At 42.8% G+C, this 14,558-nt stretch overlaps 1 protein-coding gene across 2 annotated transcripts in view; it reads right to left on the reverse strand.

Annotated features, from left to right (window-relative positions):
- Positions 1-14,558, reverse strand: part of Garem1 (GRB2 associated regulator of MAPK1 subtype 1) — a 178,406-nt gene that overhangs the window by 42,106 nt on the left and 121,742 nt on the right. For both annotated transcript variants that reach the window (XM_028774880.1, XM_028774879.1), the window contains exon 3: positions 4,065-4,195. In XM_028774880.1, the coding sequence (XP_028630713.1) occupies positions 4,065-4,195 (131 nt within the window). The remainder of the gene's footprint in view (positions 1-4,064; positions 4,196-14,558) is intronic.

Consider the following 14,558-nt stretch of genomic DNA (forward strand, 5'->3'; position numbering starts at 1 on the left):
TGACTAGTCTTGCCAATCAGCTTGCTGGGGAACAACTTTGCTGCCTTCCGAGGTGGGAATCACAGGTGGGATCCCATGCCTACCTGGCATTTATGGAGGTTCTAGGGATGTGAACTCTGGCAAGTGCTTTAGCCATTGAAATGTCTCCAGGACCTATGCCATTTCTGAGTTGGAAAATAAATTTTTCTATGTAGGTGAAAATTTTCTCTGTGGATTTAAATTTATAGAAAACCAACCCTCCACCTCAAAATCTGTCTCTTGGAAAACAGCTTTGTCCAAGCCTAGTTAGTACTAACGTCATTCTGTTCTTTCTCCAGGGGATGTAAGAACTAAACACGGCTTTTTAGTTACTGCTAACTTCACTTTGTTCTTTCTCCAGGGGACGTAAGAACCAAACATGGCTTTTTTTTTAATCTCTCCAGTCTGCAGGGAACACCAATATCATGTTTACTTTTAGTTAAAGACCAGGATTCCCAGCACTGAACACTCCTCTCTCCTGCAACTGTGTCTTTCCCCAGTTCATTCACTTGGTGTGAATTTGCTAAGCACACAAAGTTCTGGATATGTCATTATACAAATTTTCCAGGCTCTCTCTTATCAATAGTTCTCTGAAGGGAGGTGAACATTTTACTGATTGATGCAAACTGGATGTGATGGCTCTTAAAACCCTGTAAATATTAAATAACTCTGTTATTAAATATTGACGCTTACACAGCATGGAACTCAATCCAAATCCACTTTTCTCTGGATGCTCTAAGCTCACGTTTCATAAACTAACCTGTGGCCTCAGACTTGTAAGCAGCATCTCTATTACACACAGATTATTATTTTTGTTGCTTTGTATGTTTATGTATGTTCATGTGAGTGTGTGTGTGTGTGTGTGCGCACACACACACATGCGCGTGTAAGAGGTCAATGCTGATTATCTTCCTTACCATTCTCAACTTTATATTTTTGAGCCAGGATCTCTCACTGGACCTGGAAGTCACCCATTGGTGGGGTTGGCTGCTCAGCAAGGCCTGAGATCCTCCCGCCTGCCTCTCAGTTCTGGCATTACTGGCATGGACGGTCCTGTCCAGCTTCTATACTGAACTAGAGATCAAACTCAGGTCCTTACGCTTACAGAGCAAGCATATTTCTGATGAAGCCAACTCCCCAGTCTATATTTAATGATTTACCACAAGATTTTAAAAGGCTTCTAGAGAGATATCTTTGAAAATATTGTACACGAAGCAGGGTATGGTTGGTGTATGCCTTTAATCTCAGGGAGGCGGATCTCTGTGAGTTTGAGGCCAGGTTGAACAACATAGTGAGTTCCAGGCTAATTGGGGCTACACAGTAAGACCCTGTCTCAGAACATTTTACATGTACAACATGTGACCAAAAGCCATAAGAAATTTTTATGACTGATTTGTCACCACTTAGGAGATAAAATACTTTAGAAAAGAATCTAAAAGAATTAGCTCAACTTTTACTTTTTTTACTTAGCTTATACTAAATAAATGTTTTAAGACTTGTTAAAACTCTCAGGAAGTCCACTTCAGCTCCCTGGGGCAGTTGAGTGGCAGCAGTCAACAGGTGAGCTCCAAGATCCAATTTTATCTCCAAACTCTCAAAACTTCAAAAACAAAACCAAGCGACAACTACCCCCTACATTTAATATTCTATGAATTAGCGAATCTTTTTTTTTTTAAAGATTTATTTATTTATTTTATGTATTCACCATTGCTCTCTTCAGACACACCAGAAGAGGGCATCAGAGCCCATTAAAGATGGTTGTGAGCCACCATGTGGTTGCTGGGACTTGAACTCAGGACCTCTGGAAGAGCAGTCAGTGTTCTTAACCGCTGAGCCATCTCTCTAGCCCCAGAATTAGCGAATCTTAATAAGTTTAAAAACAGAGATATACTCTTATGAACGTGGAAATGAAGGCTTGCTATCTTGATGCCTTATACACCGGGACACTGGAGGAATTAAAAAAAAAATCCAAACTTTTACATGTAAGTAAAACATATTTAGGAGAAGACTTTATACAGTATAGAGTCTCACTGACTCTAATAATAAAACTACAGAAAGCAGACCACAGTGGATGCCTTTCAGAGGTGGGGAACAAATGGTTGCCCCAGCCATCGTCACATGCAGTTGCTTAGTTGGGAGTTACCTGGTCTGTGCTTCCTGAGGGTTTTGGGTAGAGACCCACCCACAGAGGCACTGTCTTGAGCCAACAATTCGTGTAATGTGCTGTTCAGAGAGAATGTATTTCTAAGAAACAGGTATGCTGACTCCTGACTTAGTTGGACTTCCTGTATAAAAGACGGTAAACAGGAAGTCCTTTCAACGTGGACAAAGTGTGGTGTGATGGTGGGTGTTGACAACAAAAGGAGCAGCTTGGGAGCAGTCCGACTGGCTCCCACGAGCAATGGCCCTGCTCCCCTAGCGAGTCTGGCCAGGGCAGTAGGCTCATATATGGAAGCACACTGATTCCAAACATCAGATTCCCCTGCACACTGAAATAGTCCACAGAGGATGAATGTGCTGATCTCAGTGTGGGGGCCAGAAGTGTGCTTGAGAGCTGTTCTCCTTCTTAATGTATTTTTTTTAAATGTTGATATTTGGTTCATTATAGGTCTTTTACTTCTATAACCCAGCTTATCAGAGGCCTTGGTGAAATAGCTGTCACTGACTAGAGGATGACGTTCAAGTTAAAAATGTCTTCTATTAGACACATGGTATTCACTCACTGATTATTGGATATTAGCCTAGAACCTTGAAATGCCCAAGATGCAACTCACAGGCCACATGAAGCCTATAAAGAAGGAAGACCAAGTGGGGGTGATTCGGTCCTTCTTAGAAGGAGCAACAAAATACTCAAGGGAGCAAATATGGAGACAAAGTGAGGGACAGAAACTGAAGGAGGGGCCGTCTCAAGACCACCCCACCTGAGTATCTATCCCATGTGCAATCACCAAAGGTAGATGCTGATGTGGAAGTCAGGAAGTGCATGCTGATAAGAGCCTGATATGGATGTCTCCTCAGAGGCCTTCAAGAGTCAGACATATTCAGAGACAGATGCTCACAACTAGCCATTGAACTGATCATGGGGTTCTCAATAGAGGAGTTAGAGTGAAGACCATTGGAGCTGAAAGGGTTTGTGGCACCATGAGGAGAGCAACAATACCAACCAACCACAGCTCCCAGGGTCTAAACCACCAGCCTGGGAGCACTTAGGGGGGGATCCAGGGCTTCAGCTGAATATGTAAAAGTGGAGGGCCCTGCTGGGCATAGGTGGAAGAAGAGAACCTTGACCCCATGAAGGCTGGATGCCCCAGGGGGTGGGAATTTTGAGGGTGGGGAGGTGGGAGTGGGGGGGGTGTAGATAGAGGTTACATCCACAGAGAAGAAGGAGGGGGGCGAGGGGATTGGGGGTTCCGAGGGGGTGGTGGGGGATGGGGTAAGGGGACAACATAGGAAATGTAAATAAATCATCCAATAAAAAAAAAAAAGAAAAAAAATGTCTTCTATTTGCTTAGGAATTGTAATGTTTAATATTGACCATGAACATGACAGGATAAGAATCAGCTAGGGGACTAGACTCTGGCCTTGTCCATGAAGGAGTTTCTAGATTGGATTAACTGAGCTAACCCATGGGTTGGGATCCTGAATAAAAAAGAAGAAAGTGCACTGAGCAGAGGAGCCAGGGCTCTTGCAGCCTCCTGCCCTGAGCTCCTGTTGCTGTGAGCTCCCCGCTCTGATGGGACTGTCCCCTCTGACTGTGAGAGAAAATAACCCCTTCCCTTAAATTATTTTTTGTTAGCATTTATGTCAGACATGAGAAAATAAATAACACAGGAATCTTATTTCTGAAGTGAACAGTTTCAGGTTCTAATAAAGATCATGGTAATAAGTAACTGCTAGGTGTCAGGTCGACTCTCCCACCTACAGTGTTTCAGATGCTAACTAAGAGGATGGATGAGCTGGTCCTAGGAGTCGTGCATGCGCACACCTAATGTATTGTACCCCGGATTGTCTCAGTGAGGAGTAAATGTCTGACTCTTCAGAGCTACCTTCACGTTGAATGTAATTTCCTCCATGACGTACACACGTTCAGGAAATGCTTTGGCCACTTCCTCCACGCTGTTGAAATATTGCACCGGCTCCTTTATATCCCGGTCTTGTTCCAGCAGCTTGAATTGTCCTAAAACACATAGCAAGCAGAAGAGATGTGAGCGGTCTATGCTGGACAGCTGTCACCGCGGTGACATCGGCTTCCTCTATGCCAGCTCTTCTCTGTCGCAGACTGCTGATCATCAGCATGTTATAAAGGACCATCACCCGAAGGTTTCATTCAACTAGAATCTATACAAATTTTGAAATTCAGTGTGAAAATGGAAACAAACTGCATTTTATCTTTTTTTTTCTGCTCAGATATTTAGAGCTTATTATCAAGGCCTGTGTGTCATTAGACCTCCAAGGGAAAACATAGTCTGTTAGAAACAGTTGCTTATTTTGTTTTTAGCAGTACATTTTCTTGTCATTTAGTTACAACACCACACCCATTACTTTCTAAAACTAAGGCCCTGTCCCACAGCAGAACTAATTTTTCGAAGTTAGCATTTAGACTAGAATAGAACCAGGGCTGGGTGAAGCTCAGAGATATCAAAAGGAGAAGCCACTCCAGACACGGCACGGGCATCCCACCTTCCGCTCCAGCAGGGGCAGCTGTGTGAGCTGGACCTGGCTTTCTCTTCCTGACTCAAGTTTTCCAGCCAGAGGTGGAGAAAAGCTGTCAGGACAAAGTGGAAAAAGGAAGTGTTGGAGGTTGGAAGATTTTCAGGTGCTCACAGAGAACTGTGGTGCCATGTGACTGCTGAGGGACATGAAGTCACCACTGGACGAGCCTGGCTGAGAATGAAAACTGAAGCCAGAGAGCACACAGGGGCTGGCATGAGGTAGACAGAGCTATAGACTTAGATTCTGTCATGGCTGTGAAGTCGCCAGTGAGTATGGGAAATGAGGCAGGAGGAAGGAGGCAGGGCCTATGCAAGGGAGAAAACCTATGTTCCTGGACCTTTTGGTTAGGAAAGATACCAAAGATCTTGGGTGGGAAGGCAGAGAGACAGTGGAGATGTAGTGACATCCATGTCTCTGACAGGGATGAAGTTGTGACTCTGGAGGGAATTCGTTCAAAAGCCACAAAGAAGAGTGACCTACTTATAAAGTATCACTTGGATGCTGTTGACAAGCTCAAAATTACTTTTCAGGAGCCAGCCCAGCCAAGGAATAGATTGGATACAACCTAAAACATCTTTCAAGCTGAAACAGGACAGTCTCTCTGTGTTAGGAGATGAGTGAGGGGCCAAAGCACTTGCCTATGGGAGTTAAAAACTTATATTTACTTAACTGTAATGACAGAACATCTGCCAATATTCCCAACTACATGTAATGGTGATTTATATTTTGTAATATATGAATAAGAAGTTACAGATTTGGAAGCTGAATGTGAATCAGGAAACAGTTTGATGAAAATCTGCAAATGTCATCTGCTCAGGTCTATCATTAGAGTTGATTAGAATCTTGATCAGTGTTTTGGGAAGCTTTTTGTAAGGTGAGTGGGACCTGTATACATCCCAAACACTCATTAAGTGGCTAGTAGCTGCTCAAACTGAGTTATATACATTTTTCTAGTAGCCACACTAATAAAAGGCAAAAAAGAAAAGGTAAAGTCAGTTTTAGGAGCAGATTTAAGTCTATAGTCCTAGACTAAAAAAAAAAAAATCACAAAGTTATTTCATGTACATTTTGTACATATACGTTCGTGTTTGTGTTCACGTGTGTGTGTGTGTGTGTGTGTGTGTGTGTGTGTGTGTGTATACACCTGGACTAAGGCAGAAAGACAACCCTTGGTGTGTTCTGGTATCATCCACCTTGTTTGAGACAGGATCTATTACTGCAACCTGGGGTTCACCAAGAAGGTCTGACTGCCTGGCCAGCAAGCCCCTGTCTCTGCTTCTCAGCCCTGGGGTTACAGGCATGCACCATTTTATTCACTGCTTCCATGTGGTTTCTGGGAATTGAATTCAGGTCCTCCAAGCATGTCACCAACTGAGCCATAAATCCAATGCATGTTTTACATCTTGACACAGTAGACTATTTAGCTTATGAAATAAGAAGGTTTATAACATTTTCTCCCTTCCTTCCCTTCCCTTCTTCCCTTCCCTTCTTCTCCTCCCTCCCCCCTTCCTTCCTTCTTCCTTCCTTCCTTCCTTCCTTCCTTCCTTCCTTCCTTCCTTCCTTCCTTCCTTCCTTCCTTCTCTCCACCCCCCACCAACCCTGCCCACTTGCCATGATACGTAATATTGTGTTTTTTAAATAAGGCCTGTGTATATGCTTTTCTGGGAACTCAACCTAGGGCCTCCTGTATGCTAGGCAAATACTCTATAGTACAACACTATTCTCAGTCCTTTTTTCCCTTCCTTATGGCTTTTGGAACGGAATATAGAGATAAACAAATACAAAAACAGCTAAATATGGCATAGCTCTTAACATCAGAACATACTACACATCAGAAAAAAGATTATTTTCATCTTAGAATGTTTTTCAGATCATTCTGTAAGATTTTGGTTTTCATGTTTGTGTATATCTTAACTACTCTCCTGTGATAGGATATCTAACACTGATTATTTATAGTTCTTATATTCTCCAAATAACTTCAAAATCTAAATTACTAAAACCTTACATATGCCTCCTTTTCTTCTTTGGTGTAATTTTTTTTTTTTTTTGAGACAGGGTCTTGCTGTGTAGCCTAGGCTGGCCCTGTGATCATTTTGCCTCTGTCACCTGTGTGTACGGATCAAATGTCTTCTTCATGGGTTGAATCACAGTATGTATGTTACTTCTAATTGCAAGGGTTGGCATACTTTTCTATAAATATTTTAGGTTTCACTAGCTAAGTGGCTTCTTATGACAAATTGTAAAAGCAGCCACAGAAAATTTACAATGAATGAGAGCTGCTGGGATGCCATCAGACCAGACTTACAAAAGTAGGTGGCAGGTCAGAGGTGGCCTTTTGGGACACAGCCTTCTGATGTCTGTCCTGCTGGACAGTGTAGAAAGTACAGACCAAGACAGTCACAAAATAAGACATCAGAAGTGAAAATGACCAGCTCTCTTAGTCTACATGACTGAACAGTCACACTGCGGTCTCCTAGGAGATCCTGAAACCACGTCTGACACTGCCAGTTTCTCAGAATGGCAGGTTTCCCTTTAAATGGCTATCTAAAATCAACATCCGTGTGCTACAAAAATGGGCTTGTATTGGGATGATGATGTAAGTAACCAGCCACAGGAACACCCCAGCGTCTGCCAGTGCTTTACAAGACCAGGGGCCTGTGACTTTACTCGGCTTCTACTTTTGTATGAATGGCATGATGGTCTCTGACTAGTTAACCTGACACAATTTGGGGAAGATGCTAGGCCATATCGATGTATATCCTCTGTGATGCTGTGGCCTGAAAATCGGATCTTGTTGAAGCCCAACCTTGCAGACTGGCTAAGTTAAGAGCCAGTCTCCTGACAAAAGTAAAAACAATTTATACAACACATATTCCCACGACCCCCACCAGGGGAACTAATTCTCTAACAGACCATTTCATGAATAACAGTCTTTTGTGCCACCAAATAAAAACATGTGGAGGCCGTGGAAACATCTGTTCCGAGATGTTACTGTCAAGCTCCGTTCTTAGAGACAGAGGAAGCTGCATTGTCTTTCAACAGCTTTGATGATCTCATAAAATGTCTCCATTGTGAGACCTGGTCCATCTGTGGTACCCTGAAACTCCCAGAAACTAATCCAACACCAATGACACGCTCATTGACTAGAGTTTAAATGATTCTAACATGGTGTTTAGAATCAAAGATTCAAGCTTTTTTCCCATGTGTTGTTTCTAAAGCTCTATTTCCTAATTAACATGTTGACTAGGAGTTAAGTGTCATTTAGAAAAGGGTCATTTTTTTTAACATGTCCCTCAAGGCAGACACAGTAGATGAACTTCCCAATGTATAACGTATTAAGCATAACCGAGAGACCCCCAACTCCTCCCCTTGACATCTAAGTTCTAGCACCCTTATAATACCAAGAGGCTATCCTATAACAACTGTCCTTTTCTTACACGGGAAGGTTGTGTCAGACATGTAAAAGAGAAGCAAAATGTGTTCCTTATGAGGAGGGAGCAACAGTGCAAGCTGAAGCAGGGAGATTGAGAGGGAGTAGAGTGCTAGTCTAACGTGCCACTGGCTGGAAATTACAGGGTAACTCTTAGCCACAGTTCATTCTGTGCCCAGTGAGGACCAGACTCCATACGTGGGTCCCTATCACTGTGGCAGTAAGCATGGCCAGGAGTAAATATTTTATTTTTACAGCACTTCTTCTTAAAAGCTGCTTGCCATCCTGTAGGGACAGAGCTACATGTAATATGTACAAATAAAAAGCAAGGAAAGAACAGAGGCTTGCAGTATCCATCATGGGACCATAACTAATGTGAACAACATCCTACTGATGTCCCCGCCCCTGCTGTGGGAAGAGTTAAAGAGCAGAAACCATCCCAGGAGGATAACGCAGAGAAGAGTGGAGGAGCACCAGGGATGCAGTGGAATACAAGCATAGTCCAAGAAGGCTTGCACAACCCAAGGGTAAGCAAAGAGAGCCCTGAGTGTCTACAGCTAGGAAGGGACAGGTCTGTGAAGGTCACCCCACTGGCATAAAGCAGCAGGTGCCTTTGAAATGGAATGGGACAACTTTTCTTGTCTTGTGTCTTTCAAAGACAGACTAATACCATTTAAGTTGGATGGGCTTGAGACCACTGTGCAGAAATGCTTTTTAGTTGGTTAACTGATGCATTTTTGAGATGAGACCTCACACATTCTAGACTGATTACTGACTTGCTGTATAGACGATGATGACCTTGGCCTTTTGCTCCTCCTGCCTGCCTCCCTGATATTGGGATGCAGGCATAAAACTACAACTATTCAGCGATGTATTTGAAATGGTTCAAATATTTGAACCTTTGAGCCACTGGGCCATTTCCCCAGGTAAGGAAATAGCCATTCCCAATGAATGAAACAACAAACCAAAGCCACTTTCCAATTAACAAATTAGGCTGGGCAGGAATCTGTACTTATAATGAAGCTCTCCTGGTGGAGAACTGTTTTTTTGTTTTTTGTTTTTATCTGCATGGAGATGCAAATGACAGTCTTCCTAGGGCTGGAATGGAGAGCAGGACTGCCAGGAGAGATCCACACCTGTTACCTGCACCAGCAGGTACCCCATTTCCATGAGTGTGTCTGCTTCTACCAATGGTGGAAGTACATTTATTTCTATCTTTCACCAAGTCCAAGAGTGCCTGACACAGTCCAGCCACGTGCGTAACGCCACTCCTCCCTAAACACCAAACAGCATTCCATACAGACAGTTCTGCACTGTGTACCAGCTGCCTCGTTCTTTGGAAGAGCTGCCCAGACTCTGACTCTAACACATGCCATCACCAACTTAAACGGCATCGTCCTGATGGGAGCCAGGCTTATTCCAGCATGTTGTAGCTGCAGTGACGTCGTCAGTGTTCTTGTACTGAAGGTTCTGCGTGTTTAGTCCACATACACTGGTGGGAACATGCTGGGCCCAAGGGCAAGTGCATTTTAATTCTTCCCCATCAAAGTGCAAATTTGTGCACACTCACACTTCCACCAACCGCATGTTTTTCCTAGTAGTTTACTGGCAAACCTTTATAAAATTTGTCAATTAACTCTCTCACTGGGATTTTAACTGTATTTTGTTTGTTTGTTTGTTTTTGTTTGTTTTTCGAGACAGGGTTTCTCTGTATAGCCTTGGCTGTCCTGGAACTCACTCTGTAGACCAGGCTGGCTTCGAACTCAGAAATCCACCTGCCTCTGCCTCCCAAGTGCTGGGATTAAAGGCGTGCACCACCACCACCCGCCATTAACTGTATTTTTATTACAAAAGATAATACAATTACTTTCAAAGTAATTAATCTTTCATATGGAAATTAAAAAAATTCAAGTATTAGCAATTTTGAACTTTGTGATAATCTTAAACATAATTTTAAGAATAAAAATGGGCTAGAGAGATAGCTCAGGCTATGAAGTGCTTGCTGCACAAGCATGAAGAGCTAGCCTGCACCCCAGAGTCAATATAAATGAACAGCATGTCAGTGTGTGCCTGTAATCTCCATGCTGTGGAAGGGCAGACAGGAGTGTCCCTGGCTTACTGGCCATTGAGGCCATCCAGTCTAGGTGAACCAGAAAGCTCCAGAGATACTATAAGACCTTGTCTTCACAATAAGGTAGAGAGGGATTCATTGAGGGAGACATTTAGTGTTGACCTCTGGCGTCCACATCTCCACACATGTTCATGTACCTGTACATATGCACACTCAAACACACACACACACACACACACACACTAAAACCAACCTAGAAATGTTACAAGATGGCAGTTCTTATTCTAACTTGGATTCTCTGTATTAGGTCTAGTTAGTTCCTAGGATGTGGTTTGGGGTTAAGGACAAGATCCTTATAATCAAAGGAAAGGATGGATCTCAATACAAAGGACAACATCACTGCCAAGAACAGGAATTAAAACAACATAGAAAGAAATCACTAGTATCCCACAAAAGGACATGAGGCAAAAATAGATTATTGTAAATTATACGTAGGTATTTCTACTTATGCTTCTTCCATTGGGCCTTATATAAAACAAGGCAGATGATCACTTTCCACCATGATACTCCATCTTTGAATAAACCTAGATATATCTGGATTTATACCTGTATAATTACAGCATAATTATGGGATAGATGTTTCAAAGAGTCAAGCTAGTCTATACTCTGAAAATGGCTTCCCTGGTTTTTTTTTTTTTAAAAGGAAAAATTGTATTTTTCATAGTATCCCATTGGTCTTTTGTTTCTTCAGAATTACTAGAAAATGTCTAGGGAAAATGTTCCTGTAAAAGGTTGGACCTAATATGATCTTATAGCTGAATGTGGCTGCTAACCCTTCATAATAGGAATCTCAACACTTGTCTTTCTTCATTCCCCTTGTACTGAGTTCTGGTTCCCTCTGGCTCTCTCACTTTCTTTTTCTGGAATCTTCCTGTCCTTAGCACTCATTGCATCTATTTGGTTTCCTACACCATTTTATAAGGATATTAAGGCTTCCAGTGTTAATTTCACCCCCGTTCTTCCTCTTCCATCACTACATTTTGCACCTTAACATACACTCGAACCTAAATCCATCTCCCTTGAGAACAGAGCATTCCATAAACACCTGTACAATAAATGGCGGAATGAATATAAAGCTCCCTCATCTCTAAGTGCCTTTCATGATCTGCTTCTACTATGAAGTCAAAACGTGCTGGTGCTAACACAAAGAATTAGAGAATCACACCTTGAATGAGTGCCTCCTTAGGAGACTCAATCAGCTTTGGGAAGACAAGACAGAAAGGAGAGGGCCTAATTTCTGCATTAGAGCTATCTCAGGACACTTCCTTACAGTGAGCCTGGGCAGACATCCTCTTCAACAGCCCTGGGACAGGCAGGATTATTAGACATTGAACTGGCAGGGACATGGAGCCTGTAGCGATTAAAGAATTTGCTTTGGTCTGGGTGAGTCAGGAGTAAATCTGGGATTGTAGGCGTGTGCTGACCCAAATCTGCTGTTGCTGGCACTGTTCCTGAGGATGAGAGTGGTGGGCTGAGGTAGATGCCTCACCTCCTGCTGGAAGAATATAAAAAGCTGGGAGCCAGAGGGGTCATTACCATTCATCTAGTCAATGAATTTTCTTTGACAAAATTTGAAAGTCTACTTGGTTTGTCTCATTTAATCCCCAAAGTGACCTAAAATCGAGTAAAGGATTAGACCGAGCTTCATGTAAGTATGCTATAGGGCAACTGAAGCCTGGAAGGTCCTGGTGTGACTGGGACTGAGCCTTTCCTGGGAAAGTAGAACCCAGCCCCCATTTGTAATATCTGGCACAGGCCGCTGCAGCCTGAATGGAGCAGCTGCTTCCACTAAAAAGCAAAAACATATATTAAAAAAGTAGGTCCCAAAATATCAAAATTAACTTTACTTGAGTTAGGTTCTTTAAAAAAAGAGAAATATAACAAAATGACCTAATATCTACATAAAAACCAAGAGTCCTCAATATAAAGCATTTTTCATTAATTTTAGTTGGACTGTATGAAAAGTGAAGGGGAAAACAAAAGTAATGAGAAAATCAGGAGAAGAGACTGGTAGTAAGAAAGAGACATTAAAAAATGAAAACAGGACCTAGAAATCAACACAAGAAAAAGATACTATGTACAAATATACACAACTTCTACCCAGGCGAAGGAACAGAACACTACATAAGCAAAGACAGACAAAACATGGGTGTGTACCACACAGGCAGGTGTTCAAGCTACAACATCACTTTACACTGACAGGCAAAAATGAGTGTGGATGGATCTGTGTGGAAGTCTTGGAGTTTGTATGACATATGCTTTTTCTCCACACCTTAGGACAGTATTTAAAAGGGAAGCAGAAAGGCAGTGTCATGGCCAGAGAGCGAGGGTGGCGAGGAACACACAAGGATTTCGGTACTCCAACGTTTTTTTTTTTTTTCTTCTATTGAAACATGACCCCGCTTTTGGCTTCTTGATGGCTTGCTCGCCTTGGCCTCGGCCAACAGTGAACTCCCACACACTGGTGGGACCACAGAGGAGAGATCGTGAGACAAACAGCTGCTCACACTGTGGTTCTCATTAGGGGAAAAATGCCCTGATTATAGAAGATCTAGTTTTCAAACCCTGTGTCAAAACTGGAGGGATTAAAACTCCATGTACAGACACATGAAGGGTCTCAAAAATACACCACACAGCAGATACTTCATGGGCTCTGGCCACTCAAATATAGCAGTAACAAAGGAAAAACATGCTGCACAGGCCCTGGGTTGTGTTTCTGGAGAGAAGAAGGGGAGAAAGGGGTGGGGGGAGGAAGGAGGGAAGGAGAGAGAGATATACATTTCTACCAAATTTATTAGGTAGGAATAGTAATGTGCTCTAGCTCTGAAAGGACACAGAAGAACGTAAAATCCACGCCGCTGTGTGAGAGATGCCAATATGAAAAAGGTATGTGGTATATAATTCCAACCACATGACATTCTGAAAAGGTCATACTGTACAGAGGATATAATGACCTGTGGTGACAGAGGTGGGGAAGGAAATACAGGGCTAGGCAGTGAAAGCATTCTGCAGGACAGAATGGTGGTACTGGTCAGCATGGTCTGTCCAAGGACAGAGGGTATCCACCACCAAGAGAAACCCTAAGGTGAACTATGGACTTGGATGATGATGTGCCAAGGTAGGTTCATCAATCAGGACAACCACTCCATTGTGCTGTGGGATGCTGACAACAGGGAGGGTATATACATGTTGGGGTATGGGAGTATGGGAAATATCTCCCAAACTGTTCTATAAAAAAATCATGGCAAGGCAGGTCCGCCAAGTGCTTCATTTGCTAAGGCAGAGATGGAAGGTCACCGTCAGTTAGGCATGTTCTATTCTCTTGGCTCAGCACAGGATTGGCTTCTGGCTATCACTGTGACTATCCATCTCTGCACAGCAGAGAGAGTGTGGACTTCTGTAGTCAAATCCTGGCCCTTCTTCTACAGTGGAATTTTGGTTAAGTCATAACTTTATAGACACATTTGCTCCCTAGTTCCATGATGGAGGTTGGAAATACTGATGTCAGACTTATTAGGGTGACTAGTTATGTAGACAGAGCTCAGAACAGAGAGACAAGAGCTCAGTGAATGAGTGTATTCTACAGTGTGCTGTCAATGGAGACAGGAGTAGCCATGCTGTTCTTAAAGCCTTCCTTATGATACAAGAAAGATCTTAGCTCTCAACATCAATCCTGGAGAAGTATCTGTAGAATACAAGGCATCAAAAAGTTCTGTGAATTTGACACAAGCAAAGAAATGACACACAGTTGGAGGTTAGATGGAAAGGGGAGAGTTGCAAGAAAGAAACTTAGGAGGTATTTGGTGTGGTTCTCTGCTACCTTATTGGTTCTGGAAGAGACAGAGATTGGGGGAAATCACACCAAGTGTAATCTGTTTTGATGACCAGCCACCAACTAAGCTCTCTGTTCATCTGGAGAAGAGCAATTCAAATTCAAGAGTCTCATGCATAAAATATATTTGTGAACCAATGACTGTGGACTAGGGTCCTACTCTGATTAAGGATCAATCACAGCTGTAGAAAGAAACCTTAAAAACCAGTAAGATAAAAAGGCCCTAGAGTGTGGAAAGCCTCTTCATTCTTGCTAAATGCTTTTCTTTTACCAAGAGGGGACTGCCCCTTCTCTGAAGGGGTGTGTGTGTAAGGGTGGGGCTAGGAAGAGAGGAGGGAGGTAGGCTTCGACTGGGATAAAAACTGAATAAATTATTGAAAAAATAAATTAAGAAAGAGAGAGAGAGGGAGGGAGGGAGGGAGGGAGGGAGGGAG

This window comes from Grammomys surdaster, unplaced genomic scaffold (assembly GCF_004785775.1).
Source record: "Grammomys surdaster isolate TR1022 unplaced genomic scaffold, NIH_TR_1.0 243, whole genome shotgun sequence".
Lineage (NCBI taxonomy): Eukaryota > Metazoa > Chordata > Mammalia > Rodentia > Muridae > Grammomys > Grammomys surdaster.